Below are 13,520 nucleotides of genomic sequence, written 5' to 3'. Positions count from 1 at the left end.
CTGACAGAGCCAATGCCAGCCGGCTCCAAGACGGACCCACTGCTGGCCAAGGCCAAGCCCATCAGTGCCTCTGTGATAACATATTTAAGAAGGGGGAAAAAAAACAAGTTAGGCAGAGCTTTTGCAGCTGGGGAGAGGAGTAAGAAGATGTGAGAAACTCTGCAGATACCAAAGTCAGCGTAGAAGGAGGGGGAGGAGGTGCTCCTGGTGGCGGAACAGAGATTCCCCTGCAGCCCATGGTGAGGCAGGCTGTCCCCCTGCAGCCCATGGAGGAAGGATGAGGGGGTGTAGAGATTCCACCTGCAGCCCCTGGAGGACCCCATGCCGGAGCAAGTGGAGGCACCTGAAGGAGGCTGTGACCCCGTGGGAGCCTGTGTTGGAACAGGCTCCTGGCAGGACCTGTGGAGAGAGGAGCCCATGCCAGAGCAGGTTTGCTGGCAGGACTTGTGACCCCGTGCGGGACCCACGCTGGAGCAGTCTGCTCCTGAAGGTCTGCACCCCGTGGGAGAGCGCCACACTGGGGAAGTTTGTGAAGGACTGTCTCCCATGAGAGGAACTCCATGCTGGCACAGGGGAACGATGAGAGGAGTCCTCCCCCTGAGGATGAAGAAGCGGCAGAAACAGTGTGTGATCAACTGACCATAACGCCCATTCCCCGTCCCCCTGTGCCGCTGAGGGGGGAGGAGGTAGAAACCAGGAGTGAAGTTAAGTCCAGGAAGAAGGGAGGGGTGGGGGAAGGTGTTTTAAGATTTGATTTTATTTCTCATTCCTCTACTCTGTTTTGCTTGGTAAATTAAATTAATTTTCTCTCTAAATTCAGTCTGTTTTGCCCATGACGGTAATTAGTGAGTGATCTCTCCCTGTCCTTATCTCAACCCACAAGCATTTCGTTATACCTTTTCTCTCCTGTCTAGTTAAGGAGGGGGAGTGATAGAGCGGCTCTGGTGGGCACCTGGCCTCCAGCCAGGGTCAACCCACCACATGACCCAAGTGCAGGACTCTGCACTTGGCCTTGTTGAACTTCATACAGTTGGCCTCAGCCCATTGATCCAGCCTGTCCAGAGCCCTCTGCAGACCCTTCCTATCCTCAAGCAGATCAACACTCCCACACGACATGGTGTTGCCTTCAAACTTATTGAAGGTGCACTTGATCCCCTCATCCAGATCATTGATAAAGATATTAAACAGAACTGGCCCCCATACTGAGCCCTGAGGAACACCACTTGTGACCGGCCACCAACTGGATTTAACTCCATTCACCACGACTCTTTGGGCCCGGTCATCCAGCCAGGTTTTTACTCAGTGAAGCGTACACCCATCCAAGCCACGAGCAGCCAGTTTCTCCAGGAGAATGCTGTGGGAAAGTGTCAAAGGTTTTACTAAAGTCTAGGTAGGCAACATCCGTAGTCTTTCTCTCATCCACTAAGCAGGTCACCTTGTCATAAGAAGGAGATCAGGTTAGTTAAGCAGGAACTGCCTTTCATAAATGCATGCTAACTGGGCCTGATCACCTGGTTATCCTACACATGCTGCGTGATGGCACTCAGGATGATCTGCTCCATAACCTTCCCCAGCACGAAGGTCAGACTGACAGGCCTATAGTTTCCCAGATCCTCCTTCCAGCCCTTCTTGTGGATGAGTGTCACATTGGCTAACCTCCAGTCAACTGGGACCTCCCCGGTTAGCCAGGACTGCTGATAAATGATAGAAAGTGGCTTGATGAGCACTTCCACCAGCTCCCTCAGTACTCTTGGGTGGATCCCATCCAGGCTCACAGACTTGTGTGTGTCTAAGGGATGTAGCAGGTCACTATCATTTCCCCTTGGGTTTTGGAGGCTTCATTCTGCTCCCTGTCTTCCAGCCCAGTCTTCCAGTCTGGGCTGGGTACCCAGAGAACAACTGGTCTTACCACTGAAGACTGAGGCAAAGAAGGCATTAAGTACCTCAGCCTTTTCCTCATCCATTGTTCACTATGTTTCCCCCCACATCCAATAAAGGATGGAGATTCTCCTTAGTCCTCCTTTTGTTGTTAATGTATGTATAAAAACATTTTGTACTGTCTTTAACAGCAGTAGCCAGGTTAAGTTCTAGTTGGGCTTTGGCCCTTCTAATTTTCTCCTTGCATAGCCTAACAATGTCATGGTAGTCCTCCTGAGTTGCCTGCCCCTTCTTCCAAAGGCCATAAAGTCTCCTTTTTTTTCCCTGAGTTCCAGCCAAAGCTCTGTTCAGCCAGGCTGATCTTCTTCCCCAACGGCCTGTATTACAGCACACACGGACGGCTTGCTCCTGAGTCTTTAAGACTTCCTTCTTGAAGAATGTCCAACCTTCCTAGACTCCTTTGCCCTTCTGGACTTCCTCCCAAGAGACTCTGTCAACCAGCCTCCTAAACAGGCCAAAGTCTGCCCTCCGGAAATCCAAGGTAGCAATTCTGCTGACCCTCCTTCCTTCTCCAAGAATCGAACACTGTATCATTTCATGATCGCTATGACCAAGATGGCCTCCAACCATCACATCACCCACAAGTCCTTCTCTGTTCACAAACAACAGGTGCAGCAGGGCACCTTCCTTAGTTGGCTCGCTCACTAGCTGTGTCAGGAAGTTCTCTTCCACACACTCCAGAAACCTCCTAGACTGTTGTCGTGGTTTTACCCCAGCTGGCAGCTGAGCACCACGCAGCCGCTCACTCACTTCCCCCCCATCAGGATGGGGGAGAGAATTGGAAAAGTTAAAGTGAGAAAACTCATGGGTTGAGATAAAGACATTTTAATAGGTAAAGCAAAAGCCGCGTGCAGAAGCAAAGCAAAGCAAGGAATTCATTCACCACTTCCCATGGGTAGGCAGGTGTTCAGCCATCTCTAGGAAAGCAGGGCTCTGTCACATGTAACGGTTACTTGGGAAGACAAACACCATCGCTCCGAACGCCGCCGGCCCCCCTCCTCTCTTCCCCCAAGCTCCTTATAAACTGAGCATGATGTCATATGGTATGGAATATTCCTTTGGTCAGTTTGGGTCACCTGTCCTGTCTGTGTCTCCTCCCAACTTCTTGTGCACCCCCAGCCATCCCGCTGGCAGGGCAGTGCGAGAAGCAGAAAAGGCCTTGGCTCTGTGTAAACACTGCTCAACAATAAGTCCATAGAACAAAAACATCTCTATATTATCAACACTGTCTCCAGCACAAATCCAAAACATATCCCCACACTAGCTACTATGAAGAAAATCAACCCTCTCAGCTAAAACCAGGACAACTGTTTCCTCTCTGCTCTGTTGTATTTCCAGCAGACATCTGGTAAGTTGAAGTCCCCCATGAGAACAAGGACTAGTGATCATGAGACTTCTCCCAGCTGCTTATAGAATATTTCTTCTGCATCTTCATCCTGGCTGGGTGGTCTTCCACCATATCTGCCTTATTTGCCTTCCCCCTGATTCCTACCCATAAACACTCTGCCCTATCATCACCATCCTTACGCTCTAAACAATCAAAACACTCCTTAACATACAGAGCCACCCCACTGCCTCTCCTTCCTTGCCTATCTCTTCTGAAGAGTTTGTAGCCATCCATTGCAACACTCCAGTCGTGCGAGTCATACCACTATGTTTCCATGCCAGCAACTATACCATAGTTTTCCTGCTGCACAATGGTTTCCAGCTCCTCCTGTTTGTAACAATAAAAGCAAAAGTTTTTAAACCTTCTCAAGTTTTATTTACATGAACTCAGTTGATGGTACAGCAGAATTTCATACAGAACCCCAGGGTCTGTGCCTGCTTTCCAGGTGACTGAGAATGAGGAATCTCCTGTGAATATAATGAAAACTCAAATTACCAAATTCTGGTATCTAGGACTAATTGCAACTTAAAAAAAATAATAGGGCAGCTGTTTACTGAAGTATTCAAACCAGTTAGGTAATTATCAGAACCAGTCTGGGGTAAGACTTCACACACTGCGTTCATGCTGTGGTCCTAGAGAAAAACCTTACCTTTATGAAATGAAAACTGTTTCATAATTGTTTATCAACAGAAGGTATTTTATTCTGAGCCAGCATTTTTTTCCTGATAGACATGCATGTATCCAACAGTATTTATGAGAAATTATTTTATGTCTGTAAGGACTGAAGAACAAACCATACAAATCTTCATCTGGATTCTGGAACTAGTACAGGCTACAAGCACCCAAAACTTCAGCTTGTCTAAAGCTTATTTTTCACCATTTACTCAGTTACATAACATGTTTTATAACTGATTAAAATATTATATTAAAAAAAAATCTACTACTTGTTAGCACAGTCCACACTACACTGTTCCTTATGCCAAGCTGGGACAAGAGAAATTCAGGAGCCAAGAGTAGCTCAGGATGACCATCATCTCAGGAAAGGGAGTTTATTCGTCTGAGTCCAGGTCACTGTCTCCTGCAATGGAATGAAAGTCCTCGCTGTCTTCCTCATCCTCAGACAGATGGACTTGACTTAATACGCTTGGTCCACAGCGCTGCTGTTCTTCCTCTTCCTCCTCTTCTGAGATCTCATACCCTCCAATACTGCTGAAACTAGTATCTCTTGTGTTGGATTTTGGGTCTGGTTCTTCATAGCTGCCATAACTAGAAGAAAGAAGATACTCTCACTATACCACCATTTCAAATCAGCTGCTGATACTGACAATTTTGTATTTAACTCCTGTGAAAGGTCCCTGGCTTGAAGTCCTTGTGGAACACTTGGAACCACTGTGCACTTCAATTCTGTCAATGGCCAGCTCTTTAGAATAAAAAAATCTGTTCTCCTGATGAAACAATTGTCTGCCAGCATCCTCATCATGCCCTGATATACTCAAGGCAGGAAAAGAGATCATTTCATCACCTTCTGTCACCTTTACTGCAGACAGCCCATTCTCATCATCTTTTCTAGCATTTTCTGCTGACTATTGTCAAGGTACTGGGCTGGACCAACCACTTGTCTGACTCAGCGTGGCTACCTGTACCATCATTTATTAGGCAAATATCAATAATAGCATTAAGGGACTGAATTCCACAAGTAGAAAAAAAACAGAGAATCTAATGCTAATATTCTACAGAATGGCCAGAGAAGGAAGAGTAGGTCAGTATTCTCTCAAGTGGATGCAAAAAAAAAAAGCTGATATTGCTATACTTGTCATTTTCTAATAATGGAACTCCTTCCAAAATACAGAATATGTATATTCCTATTCTTTTGGACTTCAACTAAGCAGTTTCCTTTCAAGTAAGGAAATGCTTATTCTTAGAGGAAAAAAAAACCAAAACAAAACCATAAAGTTAATCAGCTAAATCATCTCTTAACCTCTTAACTTCAAAGGCATCTTGTAGGTGCTGAGATAACCTATAAAAATACCTTTATTTGTCCTGCCTTCAAAAAACACTATGTACAGGAAATCATCTAACTTACAAGAAAGAACTTTTACTAACATTTTTATTAGTGAAAATCTAAAAACAAAACCAAATTTCTGTCGATAAGAAGTAAATTGCAATTATGGTAATTATGGTTGCGACACTAAAACCAGTGACAAAATAACATAAAAGAAAAAAAAAGATATATTCTTCAGCTTTTTATAATAAACACTTCAGAAATCTTTAGGAGAAGGGATTTTGTTTTGAAGAATTATTTTAACAAGATTCTCAGCTCTAATTACCTGATATTACTGTCCTCCATAACATGAGATGTCTCCCCACCATCTCCTTCATAAGACATCATGCTTTCTTCATTGTCCATGCCCATTCGTGTGTTCTCTTGAAGAACATGAGGTTGTTTAGGTCTCACTGTATTGGGCTCCACATCTGAGTCACTGCCACTCTCACTCAGTTGGATAGCTGTGTAATAAACCAACATTTGGTCACAAATCAACAGTTTTGTTCTGTTAGTTACATACCCATTGCTTTGTTTTAAAGGCTACAATATTGACTGTAAGGAATGTATACAAAGTAGTGTCTCCACAAGGTAGCAGAAAGAGTATCTGGGAGGTGATACCACTTACTAAGTGGCCAATTCTGATGTTATTCAAAAGCAATCTCATTCTCACCATTACTCAAAAAGGCCTTATTTGTTTGTCTATTCTGAATAATTTTCCCCTAATAATCTTCAGAAGCCATCGCTAAATACCACTATAAGCTTTTCTGCATGGCAAGTGTTTCACTAAAACAGGGAAACAATTTGGAGAACCTTCAGACACCTCTTCCAGTTCTTGGTAATATTGACCATACTGTTTCATATCAAAATAAAGGTCATGCTTTTACTAAACTGCCTATTCCTGGCTCTGCACACCAAATCATAATCCCAGTCTTTTCAGAACCATTTGCAGTTTCACTTTATGAAATATAATCAACCAGATCTTGTCTTAACTCTGCTTTCTTTTGTGTCTGTACTTACAGCACTCCTGTTCCATTTTGTTTTCAGTTCCACTTATGTTCATCCAGTTTTCTCATCTTGCCCTTTGGTATCTTTTCCCTTTTGACTACTAGACCACCTGACCTACATATCCCAATTATGCTCTATGTTCTCTACTGCATGTTTTTGTGATGGAAGCATGAGAAAATTAGCTGGATTTGTGAACAAGCAGTTCCTAGTCAACCTTTTATAAAAAAAGACACCTACATGAGAAAGGATTATCTCCCTCTTCATCACTCCCATCATCATCATCCTCTCCATCCGACATGAGCAAATCTTCATAGAGGACACTGGCCTGGGGCTGCTGGGCTGATCCTTCTTCTTCATCAGCAAGGTCACCATCTGCATCTTCAACTTCCTAGGTCATACACAACAGGGATAGTGAAGATTAGACAACATATAAACTACTGCTACTATTTCCAGCACATGCCTATTATTTATCACACTGTTCATTCTGAAGTATTCACTCATTTCATAATGCTAACATTTTAAAACTACGTTTAAGAGTCTAGTTATTGCTATGAATACTGCTGTTTTTCAGGGTGGCAGACAGAACAGACAACCCTTATACTACGGAGACTTCTACCACAAGTATGCAAATCAACACGTAGACTGTGGCTGGGATTTCTGTAAATATACTCACTGGGGCTGGAGTCTTAGGTTTCCCATCATCATCCTCATCAAATCCTTCAATATCTACATCAGAGTCTTCCTCACCCAGCCTACCTCGCTGGCGCATCTGAATGGGGAACACAAATAGCAATACCATTGAGGAAGGCACTACTGGACATAAGTCAAAGGGTACGACTGACATCTGGACCACATCTGGGTGTGGAGTACAGGGGGGAAAGACAAAAAAAACCCCATGTGTATATCACTCTCAGAGCAAGGATCCTTTCTCTCGTTATTCCAAGATCAGAGTCTCCATACACTTTTATCCTGATATGTTCATCCTTGAAAAGGGAGTCTCCAGCCTTACAGCACCAGAGTTCTTTGTTTACCCAGCTATTTCTGGAAAATACCACTAGATCTTTAAAAGTGCTTATTTTCACATAATATTTTAAAAGCAGACAGCAGTTTCCAACAAATCTTCTCCTGTCCTTCTCTGTCCTGTTCTTCATTCAGTCATCATGAGTCCAAGGTAGAGAGGACATACAGATTCTGTCCCAAACACTGCAAATTGAAAATCTACAGAAAGCTTGAAGACTTCCAAATCTACAAGGCATTCTCAAAGCTACAGACAGCCACAATACTAGACAGAACTACTCATATTCCATCTCTGTTTGTCTGGATTGCTCAGAATAGCTCTCACTAGTCTTTCTGGTACCACCTTCAGTCTCATGGCCCTTGTCACCTTCTTCCTCCTTCTGGTAATTTATTTTCATGGTCATACTACTGCATCTCCTTCTGCTATTCCCTCTCCTCCAATGATTTTTTTTTTTAAATACAGAATAAAGACAGTTTGTACAGCTTCTAATCGTCACTGGATGCAATGATAATGATCTAATTATCATCTGCCAAGTCTGTAGAATATAATTCACCATTTCCCTATTCAGAATCAACAAGGAATTACATATTAGCCCTTTGTAGCATGAGTCACCAGGTTTCTACTCCCAGAAGTAGTGAAGCAAACAAATATATGGCCATAGGCAGATTCTCTTGCAGCTTCTGATTCTCTATTCTTTGTTTTGCAGTGTCTCAATTCCAAGTGCTCTTTCATTTCTTCCTTTTCCCTCAGAGCAGTCAAAATGAAGGAAATTGCTTAACTTTTGAAATGGATTCCCTTCTCTGCTTGGGAAACCTGTTGATCTTTGTCACCTGTTTCCTACAAATTAATTGCCTCCCTTCAGTAATTTGCTTATACATTCCAACTCTCCAACCACATGAAAAAATGGAGGGTTCTGACCTGAGTTCCTCGCTTCTCTGGGGTAGTGATGGGAGTGTCCATAGCAGACAAATTGCTCTCATCTTGATAGACTGAAGCATCACGAGACATACTGAGGGAAGTGTTGGTATCATACAAATCAGGTGGCTAAAGTATATGTGGAAACAGGAGACACAACATTCTCAGGCACTGTACTGAGACTAGAACAGTATCTTGAGAGGCAAGACTGGGATTTCAGGACTAAATGCAAAATGCATTTTTTGGCATGGTGTTTATATTATTAAACACTGTTTAATCAAAATAAGCTATTTATTCTTAAACAAAAAACATAGTAAAATGTAATGGCTCACAACCTCAGGTTTGAAGTTTACCAAATAGCAGATTTTAAAATAGAAGTCAGTACTTCTATGCAGTGCAATCCTATAGAGGCCAAAATCATAAATGGACTGCAAAAGGATTAGATAGATTTATAGACACTAGCCCTCTGCAGCTCATAAATACAACAGTCCAGATGCAACATCAGTTTAAGGTGCCTGAACAGCCACTTGCCAGAAGCAGAGAGGCTTCACTGTGAGAAGGAGCACTGTATGTTTGCATTCACTTACTTCTGGTCCCTGCCAGAGATGGAATACTTGATTACATCAACATTTGGTTTGACTCAGCATGGCCCTTTTAATTTCCATTCCTACAGAGGAAGTGGTGTTGCAACCACAAATGCTGCTGTCAGATCTGGAAAGTCTATCACATATGAAATAGCAAAGCTTCAACTTTAAATCAATTCTATGTAAATCACTGTCTCAAGAGTCCCTAAAGCTGACAAAAGCAAGAAAAAAAAGGGGGTTTGGATAAAACGTTCTAAAAGCCAATTTGTAGTTTGCATGCTATTTGACCTCTGAAGAGTTAATGAGGAACTACAGATTAGGATTTTGATGAAATGCCCTTATAATACACAGTTTGATATATCACGACAATCCTGGAAGTGTTAAGAGCAGCAGCAATACCATTTCAATTAGGCAAAACAGGCTTCCTAGGAATTTAAACAGAGATGTAAACCACAGACACCTCTCTACTTGCTGTATTTGCTTTTTATATCCTGGAGTACAACTCCTGAAGACACCTATGGGGACATAAATAATAGTCATCACAACTACATTTGAAATAAAGGGAACTAGAGCCAAGCAACCATCACCAGACCTACCATCTGTGACAAGTTTGGGAGTGTGGGAAATGGGAATGTACCTCCAGCCAAGAAGCAGAGGGAAAGGGTGGCCTTCAGATGACAAGTTCAAGGGAGAAGTTCAGGAAACTCTCTCTTTAGCAAGCACAGAGAAGGAACAGACAAATAATTGGCAGTTCACTGCTCAGGCCTCTCTTCCTCTCTCCTGATCACCAACTTCAAAAAAAATCAGAGCATGTAATACTCTGCTCTTGGGAGGGAAACCATCAGATAGAGAGAAGAATGGCGTATTTGTCCCTCATTCTCTGCAGTATTGGGATCATCCTTGATTCCATCTAATCTTCCTTGAAATGTGTCGATGGATAAGTTTCAACAACTAATCTCCAAAGACTCCCTTGCAGCCTGACACTTCCCATTGCCAGGAAGGTCTTTTTCTGTGATACTCAGTTTCAGTATTCCCACCCTGTTGAATTCAATCATCATTCCTAGCAAGTTCTTTCTAGCTTTCTAAAATGCTACATTTTGGGGTGGGTTTTTTGTGGGGACAGATGGATGGGGGGTGTTAAATACTGCCCCAAAGTTGGTTTTAGCCTGCTATCCTGGCTCGAGCTATATAATCTTTGTATAGTTATTGCCTAAACAAATTTTAAACTGATTTTTGTCTTAAAAATCATCTTTGTAAGATTTTAAATTGTTCCTGAAATTCAAGCCCCTCTTTTCTGCTCTGACTTTACTAAAATTAAATTCAACTTTCCAGATGTAATCACACCAGACTTGCACAGAACAGAAAAATTATTGGTCTACAATTGGGATGAACAACTGCAAAGAAAGCTTTGCTCTGGCTTCCTACACAGGGTATATAACATCTGAGTTTTGATCATTCAATTAATAGCAGACAAATCTTTCCCAAGTCTTATGAACTTCAATAGTTTTTTCAAATAAACAAAAGGTACATCACTGACACTAGGATGACATTCCCTGAACAGTTACCTAATTTATCAGGCAAATTCCAAAGGCAATTTTATTTTTCAGGAATGAACTTGTCATTCCTGGTGAAAGTTTTTTACTAATGTTTTTAAAAACAACCAAACAGCCCAAGGCAAGAAGAAGCATTAAAAAAAAAAGTCTAAATAGCTTATAAAACTTTGCCAAACTGTAAACATTGAAAAAGCAGTCTGTCATACAATCTCCGGTACAAATTATGCTTCCACCTTGGTCTACAATACATACATAATAACTGACACACACAATTGTCTGCTATAAAATAATAATGAAAAGTAAAACATGTTCTTTCTATTAGAACCAAAATAAAGAAATGTAAAGAATCCCACCAAAGAACGTAGAGGAGTCATACTTTGCTGACCATATTAAGCAGTTTCTTTGCTCATACCAATAAGCCTCTTCAACAATACCACCACGAAACAGCTCTCTGCCTTCTTCTCAGCATTACAGTATTGATGGTTTTTCCTCATGTTCTCTTTACCTTTTCACTGCTTGCCTTCTGAGGGTTTCTAACTGCTACACCTGCAGTCTTTGAATTTCCAACCAACATTCACTTGTACATGACTGTACACAGTTCATCTTGAGACCAGTTTTGCAAGTTGCTTGGTAAATTACCTTCTTTGTCTTAGGTATCTCACTCTCTGAAGCATCACAACTGCTTCTCATATTTATCCTTAAAAAATACCTATTAGTACACCATACAAGAAGATACTGTACTACAAGACAAACTGCAGACAGATAGAGAACAGTAAACAAAGAGGTACTTCTAGATCAAACATCCAGGATATTGAAACTAAAATAAAGGAAGTGAAAACTTTGCTTGGTCACTTGCCTGTGGAGTGTAGGGACCAGGGGTCATAGGATCAAGACTTTCCAGTTCTGCCTCCTCTAGTGCTGCTTCCTTAGCAGTAGAGATGTCTCTCTCAAGTTGAGTCAGGTGCTCATCATACTAAGAACAAAGAAGCTTGATAAGGTTGCAGAACAGAAAATTCAAATGTACAAAAATATTACAGTAGAGTTGTCCACATACCTCAGCTAAAGTTTGATAACAGATGTTTACAATCTCCTGGGCTGTTTTTGTGTACTGACTGTCTGGCCCTGTAGTAAGAAACAAATCTCTTTATGCGTTCTGACATTTGCTCAGTTCCAGCTGCTAAGACAGAAAGACTGGTTTTGGTTACACAGCTGTCATGACACGGGTCCCTAAATCCCAACACCTTTTGATCTAAGGAGAAATATAAAGCAGGGTTCACATTCAGCTAACGAAGAGCAACCTGTTTGTTCCAGCATTAAAAATATGATTTAGGATATAGGAAGGTTGTAACCTGTCAATCTCAAGGAAATTCCCAGAAACAAATCACTGAAGCAGAGATGTGTACAGAAGAAGTAGAAAATCCTCACCAAATGTAACTGCCCCATTCTGCACAAGATGGTAAATAAAGCACCATGTGACAGTGAAAATGTCACTGTTTAAGCATCTCTCTTCTTGGCAGGAAAGGAAAGCAACAATCAAGCTCAGGATTCACAGCTTCAGGCTTTGATAGCACTACAGGTGCCCAGATGTAAACAAGAAAAGCTTCTATAGGTATGTTAGTGAGAAAAGGAGGACGAGGGAAAATGTGGGTCCCCTCCGGAATGAAACGGGTGACATGGTTACCCAGGATATGGAGAAGGCCGAGGTACTCAACAACTTCTTTGCCTCAGTCTTCACTGGCAAGTGCTTGAGCCACACTGCTCAGGTCACAGAAGGCAGGGACTGGGAGAATGCAGAACTGCCCACTGTAGGAGAAGATCAGGTTCGAGAATATCTAAGGAACCTGAAGGTGCACAAGTCCATGGGACCTGACGAGATGCATCCGCGGGTCTTGAGGGAACTGGTGGATGAAGTGGCCAGGCCACTCTCCATCATATTTAAGAAGTCCTGGCAGCCCGGCAGAGTTCCCACTGACTGCAAGAGGGGGAACATAACCCCCATTTTTAAGAAGGGTAAAAAGGAAGACCCAGGGAACTACAGGCCGGTCAGTCTCACCTCCGCGCCTGGCAAGATTATGGAGCAGACCCTCCTGGAGACTATGCTCAGGCACATGGAAAATAAGGAGATGACTGGTGACAGCCAACATGGCTTCACTAGGGGCAAATCGTGCCTGACAAACTTGGTGGCCTTCTATGATGGGGTTACAGCGTCGGTGGATAAGGGAAGGGCAACTGATGTCATCTATCTGGACTTGTGCGAGGCATTTGACACTGTCCCACACGACATCCTTGTCTCTAAATTGGAGAGACATGGATTTGATGGATGGCCCACTCGGTGGATAAGGAATTGGCTGGATGATTGCACTCAGAGAGTTGTGGTCAATGGCTCAATGTCCAAGTGGAGAACAGTGACGAGTGGTGTTCCTCAGGCGTCGGTACTGGGACCAGCACTGTTCAACATCTTTGTCAGCAACATGGACAGTGGGATCGAGTGCACCCTCAGCAAGTTTGCTGACAACACCAAGCTGTGTGGTGTGGTCGACACGCTGGAGGGAAGGGATGCCATCCAGAGGGACCTTGACAGGCTGGAGAGGTGGGCCCGTGCGAACTGCATGAAGTTCAACAAGGCCAAGTGCAAGGTCCTGCATGTGGGTCGGCGCAATCCAAAGCACGACTATAGGCTGGGCGAGGAATGGATTGAAAGCAGCCCCAAGGAGAAGGACTTGGGGGTATTGATTGATGAGAAGCTCAGCATGAGCCGGCAGTGTGCGCTTGTAGCCCAGAAAGCCAACCGTGTCCTGGGCTGCATCAAAAGAGGTGTGACCAGCAGGTCGAGGGAGGTGATCCTGCCCCTCTACTCTGCTCTTGTGAGACCCCATCTGGAGTACTGCGTCCAGCTCTGGGGGCCCCAGTACAGGAGAGACATTGAGCTGTTGGAGGCGAGTCCAGAGGAGGGCCACGAAGCTGATCGGAGGGCTGGAGCACCTCTCCTATGAGGACAGGCTGAGAGAGTTGGGGTTGTTCAGCCTGGAGAAAAGGCAGCTCCAGGGAGATCTAATTGCGACTTACCCAGTATCTG

At 43.3% G+C, this 13,520-nt stretch overlaps 1 protein-coding gene across 9 annotated transcripts in view; it reads right to left on the bottom strand.

The window, feature by feature from the left end:
- Positions 1–4,004: 4,004 nt before the first annotated feature.
- TAF1 (TATA-box binding protein associated factor 1) overlaps positions 4,005–13,520 on the bottom strand; it is a 35,108-nt gene continuing 25,592 nt past the window's right edge. For 7 of the 9 annotated variants that reach the window (XM_054838945.1, XM_054838949.1, XM_054838946.1 and 4 more), the window contains 7 exons: positions 11,499–11,566; positions 11,301–11,417; positions 8,311–8,436; positions 7,048–7,143; positions 6,612–6,762; positions 5,653–5,830; positions 4,005–4,591 (listed from right to left, as the gene is read on the bottom strand). In XM_054838945.1, the coding sequence (XP_054694920.1) occupies positions 4,375–4,591; positions 5,653–5,830; positions 6,612–6,762; positions 7,048–7,143; positions 8,311–8,436; positions 11,301–11,417; positions 11,499–11,566 (953 nt within the window). In that variant the 3' untranslated portion in view covers positions 4,005–4,374. The remainder of the gene's footprint in view (positions 4,592–5,652; positions 5,831–6,611; positions 6,763–7,047; positions 7,144–8,310; positions 8,437–11,300; positions 11,418–11,498; positions 11,567–13,520) is intronic. The other 2 variants (XM_054838947.1, XM_054838953.1) reach the window with 1 other exon arrangement.

Source organism: Grus americana, chromosome 12 (genome assembly GCF_028858705.1).
Source record: "Grus americana isolate bGruAme1 chromosome 12, bGruAme1.mat, whole genome shotgun sequence".
NCBI lineage: Eukaryota > Metazoa > Chordata > Aves > Gruiformes > Gruidae > Grus > Grus americana.
The sequence above is the reverse complement of the archived record's forward strand: the minus strand, read 5'-3'. Positions and strand labels throughout refer to the sequence as shown.